A 22,380-nucleotide genomic window follows, 5' to 3' on the forward strand; every position below is an offset into this window, starting at 1 on the left:
TGGTTGTCCATTGTTTTGCCAGTCACCACAGTGTGTGTGTGTGTGTGTGTGTGTGTGTGTGTGTGTGTGTGTGTGTGTGTGTGTGTGTGTGTGTGTGTACTGCAGACAATGATGAGTGTAGTGGTTCAGAGATCTTGTGCCAGAGGAATGCAGACTGTATTAACAGCCCTGGCAGCTATCGCTGTGAGTGCTCGGACGGCTTCAAGCTCTCACCCGTTGGAGCCTGTATAGGTGAGATGACTTCATGTCTTTTGGCCATTGCTCTTTTTGTTTTTGTAGATATTAATCAGCCATAAAGTGTTCAAATGGATAAGTGGTACTAGAGATTGTATTCATTTCACATACTCATTAAAACATACACCTTATCTACTGTATTTTCCTGAGGTATAAGGAATTTCAGGGGCACACACTAGTTCCTGTGAACTTGGGCTTTTGTATTATTTAAAAAATTATATTAATAGAACTTTTCATTTTGGATTTGCATATATTTACTCAAATAAAGCATGTTGTCACCTTCTGACTGAACACCATGAACTAAAGTATGGTGGAGGGCATGAGAGCAGACTGTTGTTCATCTTTTCTCCAGCTGTCACGTCACTTATTTTCCCAATATGTTTTGTGGTAACGTTTGTCTTTCTTTCTCTTCTGTTACACATGTGCACATGTGATAATGGCAGACCGAAACGAGTGTTTGGAAACCCCCAACCTTTGCAGTCATGGCAAGTGTGTGGACATCCACGGTGGCTATATGTGTACATGCCATGCTGGCTTCATGGCCACCCCCAGTGGCAAGATGTGCATGGGTAAAGCAAGTTCACAGCTTCAAGAAACATAATTTATAGTACCTTTAGCAGTAACTATGCTCACATTGAAACTGAGAATAAATAAAGTGTCCACCCAAATGCTTTATAGTTTGATGATTTATAGATAAAACAGATATCTAGAAGTCTTTTTTTTTTTTCAAAATTTAATGTTGAACTAATTGTACTTTACTGAATTATCCTTTGTACGGCATAGTACTCATCTGTTACTGTTAGATTTAAGTTTATCTTCCCATTTATTAGGAATATTACATGTTAATGTTTAAATGTAATAATCCAAAACAAAAACAAAACACCCGGTCTGTTGTCAAGTTTTCTGTGCTATTTCTTGTAATATTCAAACCTTTTCCACTGTCTCTGATGGTGAATCCTCGAAAACAAAACGATTTGTCTCCTTCTGCAGACATTGATGAGTGTGTGCATCAGCCTTGTAGAAATGGCTCATGTAAGAACACTGTGGGATCCTACAACTGCCTCTGCCACCCGGGCTTTGAGCTCACTCTAAATAACCAGTGCACAGGTAAGTTCCTAAGATATCTGTCTAAATAACACCACTAGTGTGTAGCATCCACCCGGACGATGCGACGGCAGCCATAGTGCGCCAGAACGGAGAGGAGAGAGCGATGTAGCGAGTTCAGAGATGGGGATTATTAGGGGGCCATGATAGAGAAGGGCCAATGGGGGAATTTCGCCAGGACACAAGGGTTATTCCCCTACTCATTTACGATATGTGTCCTGGGATTTTTTAATGACCACAGAGACTCATAAACGTCTCATCTGAAAGACGATGCTGTTTTTACAGTATAGTATAAATATATTCCTTATATAAAGGCATGTTCAGTTTTCAGTTTGTTGATTAGTTGCTTCTCATGGGTCATGAATGAGCAGAACATTTTGGGACTTTGTACCATTGATCCTAACACTAAGTGAATCTAGTAAGATACCGAGACTGGCTTATGGAGCACTTTTTGTTCTTTTGGATCTGCTTTTACTCTTTCACATGCAGGAGAAGGCTTGAACAAATCACTTTACAAGTTATTGCTTCTTTTAAAAATCCACATTGTTTGGTTATGTGGAAAATATGAGAAGGCACAAGTATCATGGTTGACGTATTGGCAAATATTTGCCTAGGTAAATCGTGACTAAATACGGTAGCAAAATATGTTCTGTGTTTGCCTGTTATCTTTTGTTAGATATCGATGAATGTTCAGCAGCATATGGTCAGCTGTGCAGAAATGGCCATTGCATTAACAGTATTGGCTCCTTCCAGTGCCTGTGTGAGGATGGCTATGATCTCACCCAGGATGGGAAGAAATGTGTTGGTATGGTTTTTTTTCCTTCACACTTTTTTTCCCCATTGTTATGAAATTTACAGAACTTCTTATGAGCACAGGGATATCCTAAAATAATTTTTCCTCTCTCATCGGCAATGGCTCCAGATGTGAATGAGTGTATAATGTTACCTGGAATATGTGCTCCTGGAACATGCCATAACTTGGACGGCTCTTTTCGCTGTATCTGTCCACCTGGTTACATTGTACAGAGCAACCACTGTGTAGGTACGTGCCCTCCTTTTAACACAGCGTTCTTGCTGCGACTCAGTGGTTAACGTTGTTCAGTGAAAATGAGTCTTCGTTATGTTCATCTTTGTTTATTTTTATTCAGGTGCTGAGATTATTAAATTGTTCGAGGTAGAAAAAGTGCCCTGATATGTCAAGCAGCAATTCAATATTCATCTGCCATAATGCCATCTACCTAATTTTAACTGGCGATCTACAAGTACTGGACATCCTTCTAATAATTATTCTTAAAAATGTTTGTTTGGATATATTTCAGTGAACTTTATTCAGTGTTCGGTAATACACTCTGGCACTGTTGTATCCATCCTATGCCAAGAGTTTGTAATCAGATGACTATCTCTTGACTCTATTAGATCATTTAACTTGTGTAAACCCTTGTGTTTTTCACTTTCTCAGTTTACACTGAGAAGGAGCGTAATCTAAATAGCTCTCTTTTTGGTTGTGATGAGTATCTGCTCTACCTTCTAACCTTGCCAGATGAGAATGAGTGTGATGAGGACCCCAACATCTGTCTGTTTGGCTCCTGCTACAATAACCCAGGCAGCTTCATATGTGTGTGCAAACCAGGCTTTGTTCTCTCAGAAAGTGGACGGCGGTGTTATGGTAAATCGCTCTGATTTAAACAAATGTGGTCAACATGACAGTGTTTTATGAGACTTTTCAAACACACATATGTGTATCTACTGTTTGTTGTATGAATATACTGCACTATATATATATATTGGATGGGGGCGGGGCAAGCTTTCAGTACCATTTTTTTTGTTTATTTAAAATAAAATCCACAAACTGAGTGTTACAAATATAAACTTCAGACTAAAACTTTACACAACTGTTTGTCCAAAATGGAATAGAACCCAATACACATACACACACACACACACACACCAGAATGTATATTATTAATGTAGGACTGTAGTTTAATTTGGTCCTTTTTATGCATTCATAAAAATAATGCATAAATACTATTATATATATATATATATATATATATATATATATATATATATATATATATATATATATAAATGTGTGTATATGTGTGTATATATATATATAATATAGAATATATGCATTATTTTTTATTGATGCACAAAAAGCACCCGATTAAACTACAGTCCTTCATTAGTAATAAAAACTCCCTTTCACTGCACCTTGTGGTTTCTTTTACTCACTGCCTTTAGACATATTATTTTACTTGTGTTTACTTTTGATCATAATGTTTTAATTGGACATTACAGATCTTACTTGCGCTCCCACTGTGTATCAGCACCTCTGCACAGTGCGTGATCAGCAACTCGGCCTCGTTACTAACACATCACTTCCGTTATAATAAATGACAGAATTTACACTGCAAGTGTGCAAATACAGCATGTAATGACGACAAACTTAAATTAAACTAAACCTTTTAAGCAGTTTGCACCAGTTTCCCCTGCCCCTTGCACACAGTGGAGCATTTTGATTTCAGCATCAGTTTGAGTTCCACGGTGTTTAAAATGCTCCCCTTAGTGGACTTGGAGGTTACACACGTTCTTCCTCAGTCATGTGACGATTTCACCTCCGTCTGATGGTGACTGAGGTCATGTTGGGAATAAAAGGTAACGCTGACAGAAAGTAAACTGAAGAAAGTCATCATCGGTGACTCTGGGTGTTTGCTAATGCTAGCGTGCCTATGACGTCACGCGCAGTCGTAGCTTATACTTCCGGTTAGTAAAAAGAAAAACCGCTAGTGTTATATTGTGCCGTGCGCACAATATAACAATATAACAATATAACGTGCCGTGCGCAGACCAACTAATCTATAATGAGATTCATTCACAACTATTTTCACAATCGTTGTGGCAGTCGTTTTGACAACAATCGTTGTGGCATTATCCAGGCATATATATATATATATATATATATATATATATATATATATATATATATATATATATATATATATATATATAGTTTTAAGAATAATTTCAGTGGTGGCTTTATGTAAAGCATGCAATATTTATACATTATTCAAATGTATACATTTATTATTAAGTAGTATCATTTAGTATTATTTACTGATTGATTAAAGCATTATTATGTGGGTGGGAAAAATAATCCGCAGTGCTTGTTTTCTGTAAATGACTTACCAAATTCTCGAATCACATGCTTAGTCAATAAAACCAATTTTATGCAGAGTGATCATCCAGAATTTAAACAACACCTCCCCATAATTTTTGCCATTTCTACTTTTGTTTATTTATGTATTTATTTATTTTTTAGACACAAGAGAGAGCTTTTGCTTCACCCGGTTTGAGAATGGAAAATGCTCCAACCCTCAGGCATTCAACACCACCAAAGACAAGTGCTGCTGTAGCACCATGTCCAAAGAGGGCTGGGGCTACCCCTGTGAGCTCTGCCCCAAAGAGCATGATGGTTATTTTTATTTATTTATTTATTTATTTATTTTACACTTATCTGTTTTGTATTCATTTTGCAATCTTATATGTAGCATCCCACTGATGTAATTTCTTTCTCTGTTATAGCTGGATTTCAGGACCTGTGTCCTTTTGGTTATGGAATCATTCCGGGGATTGGGGATACAATCATTGGTAAGGAACTGACCTTATTTGAAACAGTCCAATAGGGCTGTTTAGTCCAGATGGAACCATAGCTCTGACTCAGTGATTTACAGAGATTTTAAAAGGTTTTATTGAAAGTACAGAGAATAAATCAGCCTATTTTCTGATTTATAACTAAATGATGACACTTTTGAAAATGAACGGTTTTCCATTGACTTAATGAATTGTGTAAAGATTACAAAATTTACATTTACGCCCTTATCCAGAGCGACTTACACTTATCTCATTTATACAACTGAGTAGTTGAGGGTTAAGGGCCTTGCTCAAGGGCCCAGCAGTGACAGGTTGGTGTGTGAAGCTCAAATCAGGAGTCCACTGTCTTAACTACTGAGCTAATACTCATCTTTTATTGTTCTTCCCAGTCATATAGTTATTAGATTGGAGTCAACTGTACATATATCTGCATATCATGTTAATGCTGGGGTTTTTTTTTTTTTTGGTTTTGTGTGTGTGTGTGTGTGTGTGTGTACAGCTGAAAAGCTTAGACCAGCTAATTTTCAGGTGGTTGTAGTTTGATTGCCTGTATAGTGATCCAACATTTGTTCATTTTTTTCCCCAGTGTCATCACCATTTTTTATCAATCTTTGTAACAATGTCAGAGCTGTCCTAACATGATGGACAAAACCACCACACAGAACACAGTTAAGGAACTCCCATGCTTTACATGGTGGTTTGCAAACATTGGGTGTATTTAATTTATGCAAATACTTATCAAACTGAGGTTTGGATTTTCAGTTGCCGCTTGAAGCCTTTTGGAGTGTGTCTGGCTCTCTAATTGTCAGATGTATAAAGTTAAAATAATAATAATAATATAAAACTGAAATTATGACGTGCACAAATCTATTTTGAATAAAATATACTTTTCTAGATAAGACAAAATTCTCTATACCCATTAAATAGTGTGGTTCTTGGCAGCTATTTATCTGAACATTTCTTGACATTTCAGCAAATAAAAATGCAGGTTTGTAATGACTTGTCATCAGAAAGTATAATGGTTTTGGGGTGTTGAAGACTTCAGTCAGCTGGTATTCATCGGAGGTGTAAAGGAATAGAATGGTGGGACGGTAGAGAAATGCATGGCAAGCATATCACATGATAGCACTTTACTTTTCAAGTCTTGGAACTGAAACTGTTTCTTTCTTTTGTCCCCGTGTCCACTGGACAATGCCAGATCTGAACGAATGCGTGGAGAACCCAGGCATTTGTCACAACGGCCACTGCATCAACACCGATGGCTCGTTCCGCTGCGAGTGTTCTACAGGCTACACGCTCGATTACACTGGAATGCATTGTGTTGGTGAGGAAGCATGTGTCTGCATTTTCTCAAAGCTCAGTATTAACAGCAATAAAACTACTGTAACATGTGATGAGTATAGAGTCTGTCAACAATTAAAGAGTCTGTAAGCGAAGGTCAGAATTCAGGCAGGTAGGCTTAAAATGGGGAAATGTATCATCAAAAATGAGACAAGGGAACTAGGGTCAAAACCAGGAACTAATTTACAATGTGATGTTGGAAACAAGGCTTGGACCTGATGATACAAAAGCATGATAAGACTTTGTAATGATACATTGTCACAATATTGACTAATCAAGGGCTAACAAAGTACAGCTGAACACAACAGTTCTGACTATGATACAAAACAAACCATGAGTGCATGGCATTCATTACCATGGAAACAGTTACCCAAATGGGAAAACCTGGACTACTACATTTAAATACCATTTATATGCCTTGCTTTTTCATGTCTTTAGATTTTTTTGTATAAAAAATCAAAGCAGACTATTTTGTAGCATTTTTTTTCTAGTGCCAAGCTTAATACACACAACAGGATGTAGAATTTGGATTACATTTGGATGACTTTACAAATGCCTTGTGTTCTTGCAGATATTGATGAGTGCGCAGTGGGGAATCCATGTGGAAACGGTACTTGCGCTAATGTGATGGGAAGCTTTGAGTGCAACTGTGAGGAAGGTTTTGAGCCAGGGCCCATGATGACATGCGAAGGTAAATCTTTTTATTCACCTGTTAGAAAGTGAATCATTTGTATCTTTCCATAATACTGCTGAGTTTTATGCTGCTACATTCAAGTGAGAGTCTGACTGTTTTTTAAATTTATGGTACAGATATAAATGAATGTGCACAGAACCCTTTACTCTGTGCGTTCCGCTGCATCAATACGTTTGGAGGATATGAGTGCTCCTGTCCGTCTGGATACACACTCCGACATGATGGGAGAATGTGTCAGGGTGAGACATCAACACAAACCTAGGGTCATATGGAGTCACAACTGACCCCTGTGTACAGTGTTTTGCAGTTCTAAATTTGAATATCATTTTAAATGTACGTTTCGAAGCTGTCTTCGAACTGCCATCCTTGCTGCTTTAACTCACTTTTCTCTCTTTCACACTGCAGATCTGGATGAGTGTGCAGAGGGTTTACATGACTGTGACACCAGGGGTATGAACTGTAAGAACCTCATCGGAACCTTCATGTGCGTGTGTCCTCCTGGATTAGTGCGCAAGATGGATGACGAAGTGTGTCATGGTCAGAACTCTTGTTTCTCATCTGTTAAGTGACATTAATACTATTTGCATACTACTAAGTGGCTAAACGGGATACTTAAGTACTCATGCATGTGAACTGACCTCTTACTTTTTTGTCTCTCTCCCACTAGATGAGAACGAGTGCCGCACTCAGCCAGGTATTTGTGAGAATGGCCGCTGTGTGAACACTATAGGCAGTTACGTGTGTGAGTGTGGAGAAGGCTTCCAGCCTGACTCTACACACACCCAGTGCCTTGGTAAGTTTTTTCTGCCTTTACAAAAATAAATAAATAAATGTTAAAGAGAACAAAGCTGTGTTTCTGGACTCATGTATGCATTCATTTTGATTGATAGTTCTAAATGATTGACTTTTTCAGGAGTGTGTATAGGATGTTCGTTATCAGTCAAAAATTTGGGCACGTGCTCAAAGAAGGGTTTTAATTATTAGAATTTTTTAAAATAATTAAGACATTTTATTCAGCAATACATGAATACATAATATGCACATACTGTATATTTAAACAAAATTTTTCAAATGTAACCTTTTGTTTAAAAATATATAGTCCCAAAGTCCAAACATTTGACTGGTAATATATTTGCTCATCAGTTTGCCTTCACTGTTTATACACTCGTTAAAGCATTTCTAAAACGATTAAACCTTTCACAATGAAATACCAAAAGTACAAAACACACAATCAATCACACATTAAACTCACATCATATCTTACCATGACTTTCCCTAGACCACAGACGAGGCTTCTGTTTCACGGAGGTGCTGCAGACCATGTGTCAGATGTCCTCTAGCAGCAGAATACCCAGCACCAAATCCCAGTGCTGCTGCGAAAGTGGGCGTGGCTGGGGGAACCAGTGCGAGCTCTGTCCCCTGCCAGGCACTGCCAAGTACAAGAAACTGTGTCCACATGGGCCCGGCTATGCCACAGATGGCACAGGTCTGCCTGCCCCCAGACATTCTCTTCATTTCATTACTTTAGTGACGAGGATGAATTTTTCTTAGTTTCTCCTTTACGGCTAATCCAAATTATGAATTGTAATCTGAGCCAATACTGTTCAGGGCATTTACTAAACATCTCATTTCCAGGGTTGTTTATTTACACATCTTAATAATTAGTTATATTTTCTTTGTCACCTGAGTCCTTCAAAACAAAAAGTGTGTGTCTGACGTGTAGTGTGTTTGAGCGTATCATCACTAAACCCTAAAGTCATCTTAAGTTTTCCCCTAGAATGACTTCATACAGCTAATCTTACTAAACAAAAACCTCTGAACACCTCGGATACTAACGGTATACTTTTACATCCACAGATATAGATGAGTGTAAGGTCATACCAGATGTGTGTAAGAATGGCCAGTGTATCAACACTATGGGTTCCTTTCAATGTCACTGTAATCCAGGCTACACAGTCATCATTACAGGCACTGCTTGTGTTGGTAAGACACTTCCATTTACATAAACACCAGTTGCATTAAAAGCACTAAAACATTAGCTTCTTTCTTCCTTTATCCTCAGAAACTGCCTTATTAATTGCTTATCTTTGATATTTTAAGACTTGGATGAATGTGTAATGTCCCCAAAGCCATGCAACTTTATCTGCAAGAACACAGAGGGTAGCTATGTGTGCTCCTGTCCACGTGGTTATATCTTGCAAGAGGATGGCAGAACATGTAAAGGTGAGCTTCTATATATTTAACTAATGGAAGTGTCCTATAGTGAAAGGTGAGGCAGTCATGGTGTCATTGTAGACTAGGAATCCTGTGTGTCCTTCACCTTAGTAATTAGAAAATAGCATCCTAACTGGTAACATGAACCAGTTGCGATATGATTAGGTTTTATTGCAGAGTGATGACAGAGCAGTCATCGTCACAGTAACCATTGTCCCGAATTTGGCCTTCGGTCTCATTAGAGAGGACATTCCTCTATGCTATTACAAAACTAGAAAAATCATTTCAGACTCGGACCCGTGTAAATGTGTAGTGTGTTATTAATACTGTCTCCAATATAAACGTTGATGTTAACACAGCGTCTAAAGCCACACAACGTCACCGGGGACCCCATTATGTATTTAGAAACAAGACACGGCAAAGAGTATTCATGTCACATTCATTCAAGGTGAAGGTTTTGGGTCATAAAACAGTTTTGACGACGTTTTGAAAAATGTAATGATGTGAAAGTAAGACCATCTGTTTCCAGACTGAAGATTGCATGCAAACATTGGAGTCTAGTTAATGAGTAAATGAGCAAATATATTTTAGACCAAACTCTTTTTTGAAATGGCCAAGTAATATAAACCGCAGTTTGATATTATTAAAGAGCATGTACCAAGAAGTTTATGGGAGGGGAAAAAAAACAGCCACAGGGTTCAAGCTATTTTCTGTGGAAGTGGACCAGAATCCTCCAAGAACAGTGTAATGTGTAAAGTGATGAGTAAATACAGGGAGTGTTTGGCACGGGTTATTATGACTAAATCTTACTAAACTGAGGGCAGTGCTTCTTGCACAGGATCTTAAACAGTCTCAGATAGATAAATGTCATATGAAGTCATTGCATTACTGCAGTGTTGTTGTTGTTTTTGCATTTGATGCATTCAGAATAGAAAAAAACATGCAGAACAGGAATATCAGATCAGGACTAAATCCATTATTTGAGAGAGAAAATGCTGAGCTGGTTGATTTAAAGAGTTGAATTTTTATTTTTATGCTTCGAAGATTTGGACGAATGCCAGTTAAAGAGGCACAACTGCCAGTTTATGTGTATTAACACCATCGGTGGCTTCGCTTGCAAATGCCCTCCGGGCTTTAAGCAACACCACACTGCCTGCATGGGTAAGCATATAACAAACACCAAAACAAATATACATACAAAGCAATCTGATTTTTTCTACTGAATCGAGGATTGAAAAATGTATGTTGTGAGACCTGGTCAAGAGCTTATAAGTTTAACTTATATTTACACTCTATTGAATTGTTTACTACATTGAAAATATAAAAATCACAAGACAGCAGTAAAGAGCAAAACACTGTGCCTTGTTGTTGTGTATTTTCCCCTAACAGATAATAACGAGTGTGCAGTAGAGCCCAGTCTGTGTGGAGCTAAGGGCATCTGCCAGAACTCACCAGGCAGCTTTAGCTGTGAATGCCAGCAAGGATTCAGCCTGGACTCTACTGGCCTGCAATGTGAAGGTGTGTGTGTGTAAGGGGTGGGGGGACGGGGGTGGATGTGTAGTAGTCAAAGTAAGGATGTGGCTATATGCTTTTCTGATGCAGTTGCTATATTTGAGGCTTAATTTATTTATTTTTTTCTGCAAAATATAAACACAACTAGATGTCTTTTTTCTGTTTACTAATATATACTTATATACGCATATCATTTCAAACACAGCCCACTCTTTACGTCCGGGTACTTAAAGGATCCCAGGGTATTTCTTCAGGAGGAGAAACTCATTATACTGAGAGTAATTTGAAATTAGCTTACTGCACTACTTTTGCTGTTAGCAATATTTTCTGTTGAGATCAACGTCCCAGTTGTCCCATATCTTAGCTAAGAAGCAGCAAATGTGCCTGAGCCATATCTTCCAGCAGTTCTTGCCTAGTTTCCCACTGAAGCTAAGCAGGGTTAATCCTGACAGTACCTGGTTGGGAGACCTCCTGGGGAAAACTAAGGTTGCTGTTGGAAGTGGTATTAGGGAAGGCCAGGAAGGTCTGCTCACCCTGTGGTCTGTGTGGGGCCTAATGCCCCAGTATAGTGACGGGGTCTTTTGGCTGAGACGTTAAACCGAGGTCCTGACACTCTGTGGTCATTAAAAGTCCCAGGACACTTGTAGTAAAGAGTAGGGGTATAACCCTAATGTCCTGGTGAAATTCCCCCATTGGCCCTTCTTTGTCATGTCCACCTAATAATCCTCATCTCTGAATTGGCTACATCACTTTCCTTTTCTCTCCACTAATATGTCGTTGGTGTACTGACGCACTATGGCTGCTGTAGCATCATCCAGTTGGATGCTACACAGCATTAGTGGTGGTTGAAGAGACCCCCCATACTATGTAAAGCGATTTGAGTGTCTAGAAAAGCACTATATAAATGTAACTGTAACTAACAAACTAACAACACAGAAAGTGTCCGCTTCACTGGTGCTTGTTGAAGATGTATTGTATGTAGTATCATGTATAAGGGCAGGCAAATGAAAACAAATCTTCTTAATGAAGCACAAATACAATAACATGATGCAGTCAGTCCCCTATTCCACAAAATGGCAGTGATTATATAGTGTGAAGTCCCAAGAGGTACTGAAACTATAACACAACAATGCTGTAATACTGCAAGGCTGTTAGACGTTACACATTCTCCCTTCTGGATGCCACATAACAGAAATCAATGCTGTACTTTATTACCAAGGATGTTGGCCCACCTTGTGCATTATACAAAGACCTTTACATGTTATGCATATATACACATTCAAACTTTCCATCCAACGTACACACTACTTAATATTAGATTTATGCACAGCTTGCAAGCATACACAGTATTCGTGTACTAATATGTACATTAACGTTTACACTGACTTAAACAGAAGAATGTCTTGTGCAAGAATGAAGTCAGTTCCTCATAAAGTGATAAGTTACAGTTACAATCAAAATTTATTCAACCCCCATTGCAAATCAGGTTTATTGTCAAAATTTACAGACTTTCAGCTGTTTGCAATGAACAAATAAAACAAAAGCAATTGAAATAGTTCAACACAACAAATACTTCAAGTGGTTTCCTCAAATTCAACTGAAAATGCAATTTATGATGATTTCTCCAGTTTCAAAAGTATTCAACCCCCTGAACAGAATCCCTCACAACAGCACAAATATGCAAAACAGGTGTTGGCTCAAGCACACCTGATGAAACTAATCAAGAGCTTCATTAGTTGCAGCAGGTGTGCTTGACCTGGAACACATGAAATACCTGAACTGGCTAGAGGCAGAAATGTATGAAATACCTGGACGGGGCAGAAAAAGGAAGCTATCAACAGCTGCAGCCAGAGTTCTGAGAAGGCAGGTTGTGAAAAACTCTCGAGTGACTGCAAAAGACCTGCAGCAAGACATAGTGGCAACAGGCACTGAGGTTTCAGTGAGTACAGTAAGGCACGTACTAAATGCAGAAGGTTTCCAACTCCAAGACGTACATCACTACTGACCAAAAAGCACAAGAAAAGTCACTCAAAATCACATAAATAAGCCACAGAAGTTTTGGGATTCTGTTCTGTGGAGAGACGAAACAAAACTGGAACTTTTTGGCACGATGGATCAGTGGTATGTCTGGAGAAAGAAGAATGAAGAAAGAACACTCTGTCCACAGTCGAGCAGGGTGGTGGCTCAGTGATGCTCTGGGGCTGCTTTGTATCCTCTGGCACTGGAAACCTGCAGCATGTGGAAGGCAAGATGGATTCATTAAAGCATCAGGAAATCCTAGGAGAAAACGTCATGCCGTCTGTGAGGAAGCTGAAGCTTGGGCATCATTGGACCTTCCAACAAGACAATGATCCCAAGCATACCTCAAATTCCACCAAGGCTTGGTTGCAGAAGAAGTCCTGGAAGATTCTACTGGGCCATCACAGTCACCTGACTTGAACCCCATAGAAAATCTCTGGTGGGATTTGACGAAGGCGGTTGCAGCACGCAAACCCGAGAATATTACTGAACTGGAGGCCATTGCTCATGAGGAATGGGCTAAGATTCCTCAGGAACACTGCCAGAAGCTATGCATCATGTTTGCAGCAGGTCATAACAGCAAAACGTGCTCTATAAAGTACTAAAGATGCTTCCCATGAAGGGGTTGAATACTTTTGAAACTGGAGAAGTCATTTATAAATTGCATTTACAATTGAATTTGGGGAAACCACTTGAAGCATTCTTTGTGTTGAACTATTCAGTTGCTTTTATTTAATTTGTTCATTGCAAACAGCTCAAAGTCTGTGAAATTTGACAATAAACCCGATTTGCATTGGGGGTTGAATAATTTTGATAGCAACTATATGCTTCAATCTGCATTAATTCCTCTTTTGCTTACAGGAAGACTTCCTCACATGTGGCTTTACTCCTCCCAAAGAATGATAGTGATTAGCATTCAATTACTCACTTGTTCAGTAATGTGACAAGCTGTATTTCTTCCTGCTTCAGCCATGCACATGTTGTTTGAGGGTGAACCTCTTGACTACAAACTTACTAACTTTCCTCATTCATTTGTATAATTACTATCATGTCTTTCCAACTACGATGTCTTCCATTGCACAGAATCTGAAATTATGAAAAAGATCTATTAATACGTTGCAGTAGAGTTGCAGTAGAGCCAGGTGGATGATCTGAGAAATAGCCAGGTTGTTGTATCGCCAAGGTCGGTGCAGATCGGTACAGCGTTGCTCGTTTGTTCAGAAGCGTTAAACATCTGTGCAGTCGGACAGCTTCTCACACTCATGAACCCTGAGACCTAGAACTGTATTCAGCCAAACTCATTAAAAGCATGTGACAAAGGAATTCAGCAATAGCAGTATAAGAGCCAAACGTACACTCACACGCTTGGAATCTCTAAGGAGTTCAACAAGCTTTCACCTAATTTAGTCATTAACAATTTGGCAAACTGATTTCATACCACACTAATATAATTTTCATCATATGTAATATTGTAATAAGTGTAATATTTACGTGGTGTTAGATTTGAAATGAAAACTGAAATAAAGATTTATTCTAAGTGCACATCTTTGTAGCGTGACACGCAGAAAATGTTTAGCTTATCTTTGTCATTAAAGTGTGAATGTTCAGCTATATACATTTGAGATATATAATTGCATCCCATAATTGAACTAAAATGATCTGGGCCTGAATGTCATTTTCTTCTGCTGGCACTGTCTATCAAGCGTCTCATGATTGCTAAACAACTCACTTGAGTCCAGGAAAGTTTTTAATGTGTTCTGTTCTTGATCTGTTCTGAAGCATTTTTAGGGTTGTGTAGATATGTCCTTAACACATAAACTGTGCACAGTTATGTCGTAATAAGTAATTTGGGAATTTCATCAATTTTACCCGCGGCTTTGAACCATTTACCTGCTGTTACACGTATGTATAAAACTAGGTTATTGGTCTCTCAAAAACTAGGTATGCCTTTCGCGGTCTCTGAAATGTGCGGGATGAACAATGAACTGTTTAGCAGCAAACGACCCTTAGTCCTCTTTAAGTATATGAGAAACTGCTGCACTGTCAAACTGCCAGCTTTCTTCAAGCCAGAGAATCAGGTTCACATTAATATTTCGCTGCAGCAGTGGCTCGTGTTATCCTGGAAACTGCTGCCTTTCTAGAAGCATTTGGAACTAAAAAGGCTCTTTTGCATTCCCAGAGAAGGTTTTAGTTTCTCATTAGGTTTTTATGAAGCTGTTACAATACCACAAGAGCATCTGTGAAACAGGAAAGGAAACACTACTACCACATCACAGGCTGAAATGTGAAACGAAATGTCCACATTATTAAAGTTGCACAATAAAATGTTAGGCTATAATATGAACAATTGATGGTGTGTATAACTGGTGTAAACTGGATTATGAGGATTTACATTTAAGATTTAATCTCTGCTGTGGTATGTGTGTGTTCATCCATATTAGTGACGGTCTTTGTTTTCGTTCAATGGAAAATATGCAGTGGAGGAACGAGCGGGACTTTATTTTAACATTCCAAGTTTGACCGATCCTGTTCCCTCAATTATTTTTGACTGTACTTTCTAATTAGTTTGGTTAGTTATACAGTGCATCCGGAAAATATTCACAGCGCTTCACTTTTTCCACATTTTGTTATGTTACAGCCTTATTCCAAAATGGATTAAATTCATTATTTTCCTCAAAATTCTACAAACAATACCCCATAATGACAACGTGAAAGAGGTTTGTTTGAAATCTTTGCAAATTTATTAAAAATAAAAAACACAAAAAGCACATGTATATAAGTATTCACAGCCTTTGCCATGACACTCAAAATTGAGCTCAGGTGCATCCTGTTTCCACTGATCATCCTTAAGATGTTTCTACAACTTGATTGGAGTCCACCTGTGGTAAATTCAGTTGATTGGACATGATTTGGAAAGGCACACACCTGTCTATATAAGGTCCCACAGTAAACAAAGCATGTCAGAGCACAGACCAAGCCATGAAGTCCAAGGAATTGTCTGTAGACAGGACGACTCTGTGAATGTCCTTGAGTAGCCCAGCCAGAGCCCAGACTTGAACCCGATTGAACATCTCTGGAGAGATCTGAAATGGCTGTGCACCGACGCTCCCCATCCAACGTGATGGAGCTTGAGAGGTCCTTCAAAGAAAAATGGGAGAAACTGCCCAAAAATAATTGTGCCAAGCTTGTAGCATCATACTCAAAAAGACTTGAGGCTGTAATTGGTGCCAAAGGTGCTTCAACACCAATTACTGAGCAAAGGCTGTGAATACTTATGTACATGTGCTTCTTTTGTTTTTTATTTGTACTACATTTGCAAAGATTTCAAACAAACTTCTTCACGTTGTCATTATGGGGTATTGTTTGTAGAATTTTGAGGAAAATAATGAATTTAATCCATTTTGGAATAAGGCTGTAACATAACAAAATGTGGGAAAAGTGAAGCGCTGGGAATACTTTCCGGACGCACTGGATATTCCAAAATATTTTTAAAAAATCATTTAAACCACAGCGACCCTGACCAGGTTAAAGCAGTTCCTGAAGATGAACGATTAAATAAACGAAGCCCAGTTTAAACCAAACACATGAGCACGTCGCCACATCCAATATGTTCCCATGTTAATTAACATGGCCTTTCTTTATCCTGTAAGCTTCACATCTGAATGCCCACTCCCACCTGCATAAGAGGAAAAAGCCCCTGCTAACACACCCTTTTTTCCTGACAAGACACCTACTATGCAGATCTGTTAATATTTTGTTGTTAATGTTATTGAATTTCTTCTTTTTTTTGTAGATATTGATGAGTGCACAAGTAATCATAGATGTCAGTATGGTTGTGACAACATGTCAGGGGGGTACCGCTGCAGCTGTCCCCAAGGCTACACCCAGCACTACCAGTGGAACCAGTGTGTTGGTGAGTAACACAAATAAGTGAAGACCCAGTGTGTTTATTCTGTGTGTGTGTGTGTGTGTGTGCGCGTACGCGCACATGCTTATCTTTTATTACAAAAGGCTGACAGCCACAAATATTTTACTTCACCACTGACTTTAATATAGCATTCCTTAAAGCCGTGTGCTTAATATGAGTATCTTGCCAACAGTGATATTGTCGTAAACATGCTTCAGTAGAGGCATTTGTTTTTTATTGTAAGCAATTGTTTAGACCGTTGTGTGTTTGTAATTAGATGGAAGAACAGCACCATCTATGGGACAGGGAAATTGTGACTTGATTGTGCAAAAATAGTCACTTATGGAACCTCAATTATGTAATGTCTATCTTTCATAAAGAAATCCATACTGTACATAATCAAGAAGGAATAAAATACTTTAAAAAAAAAACAACTAAATGGGAACAACACATCCACACAGCTCTTTATAAAAGCTTAACTTGTCTGTGTTGTAGATGAGAATGAGTGCTCCACTCCCGGCACCTGTGGCTCAGCGTCATGTTACAACACATTAGGCAGCTTCAAGTGTGCCTGTCCGCCTGGATTCAACTTCGAGCAGCTCTCCAGCAGCTGCCAGGACGTGGATGAGTGCGGCTCCTTCAAAAACCCCTGCAGCTACGGCTGCTCCAACACCCAAGGAGGCTATACGTGCGGCTGTCCTCCTGGATACTACAGGGTCGGCCAAGGGTGAGGAGGACAAGTGGCATGCAAAGGGTATCTGGGCTCGGGGCGATATTACTAGGATAGTAAGATACATTATGTACACTGACGAATGCTGATTATTGCTGTCGTATAATTTACAGTTTTTAAGCACTTTTAAAACAGCCATGTTTTTACCATGAATACTGTGAAGCGTAACATTAGTGATTTCATACTATGATACTGATGTTTCATTTTCAGTGCTCTTTTAATGCCTGTATGTTGTATGTTGTGTGAATTTTGAGGTTGATGAGGATATCTGCCTGTGTGTACAGGCACTGTGTTTCAGGTCTGGGCTTTGGGAAGGGTCAGCTGGGATCTGTCAGTGCAGCTAGTACAGCAGAGGATAATAGACTCGCTCCTGAAGACTGCTATGATTGCAGTGTCAACAGTCCACATAAGAAAGGAATCTGGAAGAGACACACCATCCAGCAAACAGAGCCAGAGGAGGTAAAAAGAAATGAGAATATACAGCAGATATAGAATATAGATATCTCATGTCTTCATTTCTTCACTGATGGTTTTTATTGAAGGTGTAGTCACATGCCCCAGTAAATTCTCTAATCTAAATTAATTAGATTAAGTTCATTTTGAGTCAGTGTTGTAAATTAAAATCTCCTATAAACTGTACAGTAGGTATTCTAAAAAAAAAAAAAAAAAAAAAGAGCTAATCTGTTATTCCACTAGGGGGCAACATAGAGAAAAACACTTAGGGCCATAAACAGCTACTGACAAAATTTAATTCTTCATTAGCAAGCTAGAAATTTGACATATAATCCAAATTCAATGACCATTTCATTACCGTACAAATTGAATAGTTCAAGGGAGGGTGCTATTGTATGGTAAAAGCATAATTTAGAAAAATTGGTAAGGAATTGAAGTCTGTTTATCTGTTTAGAAAGTGATATACACTCATCGGCCACTTTAATTGGGGCAATTGAATGCCTGCTCATTCATGCAATTATCCAATCAGCCACCCAACATCAGAATGGGTCAAATGCGATCTCAGTGACTTTTGGCATTGTGGCATGGTTATTAGTGCCAGGTGGGCTGGAGTATTTCAGAAACTGTTGATCTACTGGGATATTCCTGCAGATCAGTCTCTAGAGTTTACACAGAATGGTGCGGAAAACAGTAAATATCCAATGAAGAGCAGTTCTGTGGGCAATAATGCCTTGCTGATATCAGAGGAGAATGGCCAGACTAGGTTGAGCTGACAGGAAGGCTACAGCAACTCAAATAACCACCCTTTTCATCTATGGTGAGGAGAAAAGCATCTCAGAATGTACACCACACTGAACCTGCATAGCAGAACGCCACATTGGGTTCCACTCCTTTCAGCCAAGACCAAGAATATGAGGCTACAGTGGGTACAGGTTCACTGAAACTGCACAGGTGAAAATTGGGGAAAAAAATTGTCTTTTTTTTTTAATTTAAATCTTCAACTCTCAACTATGGTATCACGATACGATATCTTACGATACTATACCAGCTGAAGTATCACGATACCAAGTAGTATCACAATACCATGCAATATTGTGTTGACTCATAATTCAAATCTACAAAATGAACCAAATTTACAGAAATACATAGATATAAATGAAAACAGACGAACCTGGCTATTGGAAAAACTCAAGAACAATCATACAACTGGCAAGTAACCAATTCAATGTGCCACATATTTCATCTATTGTTCCCTACAGCAATGAAATAGTAAATCATGCAAATGGAAATTGTCCTCAGAGAACTAAGAGTGAACACAACATTAGGGATAAAGAACTGAATTTGGATATGAACTCGCTTACGTAGCAAACACAGCTAATTTTACAGGGTTCATATAGATGCTTCATAATTAAATTCCAGGACTTTTCAAGCACTATATTTTGTTTTTGTTTTCAAGGACTATACAAGAGATGTCAATCAAATCTATTCTTTATTTCTTCTTTTTAAAATTCAAAAAAATTTTTTATAATAATAACAATAATAATAAAACATACCCATATATGGTGCCTTTTCCTGCCATGCTGGACTAAATTTCCATTTTCCCGGCATTCACCATAACGTCAAGGTGAGTGACAGGAGCAATGGAAAGTTGCTAAATGTCACTAGATGATGTCATGCGCTCATTATGTCATCACGTCGTATTGGTCTCTTGCATTCTGCATTGTGTCAGTCCTTTATATCTGTTTGAAAAGGGATGATCAGACAGAGAGAAAGTGAACAGCTCTCACAGAACAGAACAGCTGCAGAGAGAGAGATATAGCTGTACCTGCAGCAGGAAAGCAGGACCTCGTGCTCGTGGGGTATTACTGGCCATTCTCTTTACATTTACATTTATGGCATTTTGGCAGATGCCCTTATTATCCAGAGCGACTTACATATATCTCATTTATACAACTGAGCAGTTGACTATTGGGCCTTGCTCAAGAGCCCAATAGTGGCAGCCTGGTGGTGCTGGGATTCGAACTCATGACCTTCTGGTCAGAAGTCCATTGTCTTAACCACTACCACTGCCTACAGAAAGTAGCTAAAGTTTTCCCAAAATGTCGCTAGATTTGTCGCTAAGTGCTTTTTTGAGGAAAAAGCAGGGTCTGAGAAGTGGTCCGGAGCGGTCTCTGTTAAAACGCGTGAGTGAAGAGCAGGAGGAGGGTGAGGGGGAAGAGTGCACCGGGGTGTCATTCTTTGAGTGAAAGGATTGTATTCATGTCCTATTGAAAATAAACACTTTACAGTTATGTAGTGATTATTTTCAAAGTTTACCCATACTTAAATTTCAAAAAGCCAAATTCAAGCACCTTGTATGAACCCTGATTTTATTATTTACACATTGACTGCATTGGTCCACTAGACTGATTTTTTATTTTTTTTTGTCCAGCCAACTTGTCACTGATGTGCAATGTGACCTATCACCTAAAATTAGTTTTACAACCTTGGTGCAGTCTATAAGGCAATGCTATTAAATGATTCATTTTTAATTGAGATCTTGAGACTGAGCCATATTACTTTACTTTTTTTTGGTCTGTGCAGGAAGCTCCAGTTATCCTGGACAGCGTGGACATGGAGCAGCCTCTGCTAGTGGTGCTCAATATATCCCAATGCAACAACAAAGAGCACATCCTGGAGCTGGTGCCTGCCATCAGACCTCTCATTCATCACGTCACTTATAACATCACAGAAGGCAATCAGGGTGAAATATTCCAACTCCGGCAGCGTGAGGAGCTCACCTACCTGCACTGCATACCTGAGAAAGCTATTCCAGGATTTTATATTTTGATGATCAGCAGTTCTTCACTTTATGATCATGCAGAACTGCTGCAGTTAGAGGACAACAGGGACAGAGACTACCTCTCAGGTGAGCTAGGACAGAACCTGCACATGAAGCTGCACATTACATTACAGTAAAGCAGCACTGTGTGTCACTCTCATACCAAACACCAGCAGCTCTCATTCTGAGTGAATACACCAGCAGTAGGTTTGATATATCAGTGTTTGGAGGGCAATAAGATATTTTTTTTGTTGTTGTTTTACACAAGTGCCTGTAGTATACTTACGGTGATATTTCATTGTGCTTTTCTAAAATATAAATGAAATCTATTTACGGGTCACACCTTCCATAAAGAAGGAGACAAAGCTAAAACTGTGGACATGGTCTCATCCAATTCAATCATTCTGGTGCAGCTTCAACATCAGGTAAAGGCACGTCTTTAAAATGGCTGTATTCTTTTAAAAATGGTGACAGGATATATAATGGATATATAATGGTTATTAATGTAATATAATCCATAAAAGTGTGACAGTTGAACACTCCTATTCAAACTGTATATTAATGAATGTATATATATATTATAGGTTTTATATTTATTATCACTATATATATATATATATATATATATATATATATATATATATATATATATATTTTATATAAATGCATAATTGCTGACCAAAATCATAAACCAAGAAAACCAGGATTGTTCTGTCTATACACTGCTATGTTAAAAGACAAGTTCATATTTTTTCAGATATTGTGTTCACTTTCTAGTATAAGATAACGAACTGCAACACGGGGGAACACAATCTTTATTTCCCCCAAATTGTGTGTGTTTATATTCAGTCATTTTTACATTCAGTTCACTTGCAACTGGAGTTGGATTAAAATACCCATCCACTATCAACCGTCAGATCCAGAATTAGAAATATCTCAGTGTGATCTCACGGACCTTGACGATGGCATGGCTGTTGGTGCCAGATGGGCTGGTTTAGAGATTTCAGGAATTACTGCTCTCCTGGGAATTTCACACACAAAAAGTCTCTAGAGTTTACTCAGAAAAGGGCACCAAAAAAAAAAAAAACTCCAAAACCAACCAGTGTGTGGAAGTTCTGCACGCAGAAACGCCATGTTGATGCAAGAGGTCAGTGGAGAATGACTAGACTTGTTCAAAATGGCAGGAAGGCCCTGGTAACTCAAGTAACCGTTCTTTACAACAGTGTTGAACAGAAAAGCATCTCAGAACATCACCTGTCCACTTTCGCTGAGCCTGTGCCCACTGTTGTGTCAAAATATTAGATCAGATCAGCATTTTCTGAAATACTCAAACTAACCTGTCTGGTTCTCATATTTTCAGTGTGCGATTAAGCTATTTAACACCAAAAAATAGTAACGGTCCTAGTGAGTACAGTATGAGTACCTGATATAACTACAGTTGACTATATACAGACGCAGTGAACTATTCTGGAAGACAGATTAGATTGAATTTATATTGAACAATAACAATAAATTTGATTTAATGTGCATGAGCTAGATTTAGATCACAAAGGCTCTAACAGAAATGAATCTGGCCATTTTTATTTGTAAAATGTTATGCAAATGTTATGAAAAACTGCAAAAAATAAATATATATATATATACACACACACACACACACATACACATAATATATATATATATATATATATATATAT

The 22,380-nt window shown here is 38.5% G+C and overlaps 1 protein-coding gene across 3 annotated transcripts in view; it reads left to right on the top strand.

Moving 5' to 3' along the window:
• LOC108276642 (fibrillin-2) overlaps positions 1 to 21,062 on the top strand; it is a 70,192-nt gene extending 49,130 nt beyond the window's left edge. For 2 of the 3 annotated variants that reach the window (XM_053686906.1, XM_053686907.1), the window contains exons 44-65: positions 106 to 231; positions 678 to 803; positions 1,225 to 1,341; positions 2,015 to 2,143; positions 2,261 to 2,380; positions 2,879 to 3,004; positions 4,661 to 4,813; positions 4,924 to 4,989; positions 6,191 to 6,316; positions 6,905 to 7,024; positions 7,144 to 7,266; positions 7,433 to 7,564; positions 7,695 to 7,820; positions 8,307 to 8,513; positions 8,885 to 9,010; positions 9,128 to 9,250; positions 10,286 to 10,402; positions 10,631 to 10,759; positions 16,566 to 16,685; positions 17,175 to 17,406; positions 17,694 to 17,868; positions 20,446 to 21,062. In XM_053686906.1, the coding sequence (XP_053542881.1) occupies positions 106 to 231; positions 678 to 803; positions 1,225 to 1,341; positions 2,015 to 2,143; positions 2,261 to 2,380; positions 2,879 to 3,004; positions 4,661 to 4,813; positions 4,924 to 4,989; positions 6,191 to 6,316; positions 6,905 to 7,024; positions 7,144 to 7,266; positions 7,433 to 7,564; positions 7,695 to 7,820; positions 8,307 to 8,513; positions 8,885 to 9,010; positions 9,128 to 9,250; positions 10,286 to 10,402; positions 10,631 to 10,759; positions 16,566 to 16,685; positions 17,175 to 17,406; positions 17,694 to 17,868; positions 20,446 to 20,820 (3,194 nt within the window). In that variant the 3' untranslated portion in view covers positions 20,821 to 21,062. Of the gene's footprint in view, positions 1 to 105; positions 232 to 677; positions 804 to 1,224; positions 1,342 to 2,014; positions 2,144 to 2,260; positions 2,381 to 2,878; positions 3,005 to 4,660; positions 4,814 to 4,923; positions 4,990 to 6,190; positions 6,317 to 6,904; positions 7,025 to 7,143; positions 7,267 to 7,432; positions 7,588 to 7,694; positions 7,821 to 8,306; positions 8,514 to 8,884; positions 9,011 to 9,127; positions 9,251 to 10,285; positions 10,403 to 10,630; positions 10,760 to 16,565; positions 16,686 to 17,174; positions 17,407 to 17,693; positions 17,869 to 20,445 lie in introns of those variants that run through there. The other variant, XR_008398111.1, reaches the window with a different exon arrangement.
• Positions 21,063 to 22,380: the final 1,318 nt, after the last annotated feature.

This window comes from Ictalurus punctatus, chromosome 16, assembly GCF_001660625.3.
Source record: "Ictalurus punctatus breed USDA103 chromosome 16, Coco_2.0, whole genome shotgun sequence".
Classification (NCBI taxonomy): domain Eukaryota; kingdom Metazoa; phylum Chordata; class Actinopteri; order Siluriformes; family Ictaluridae; genus Ictalurus; species Ictalurus punctatus.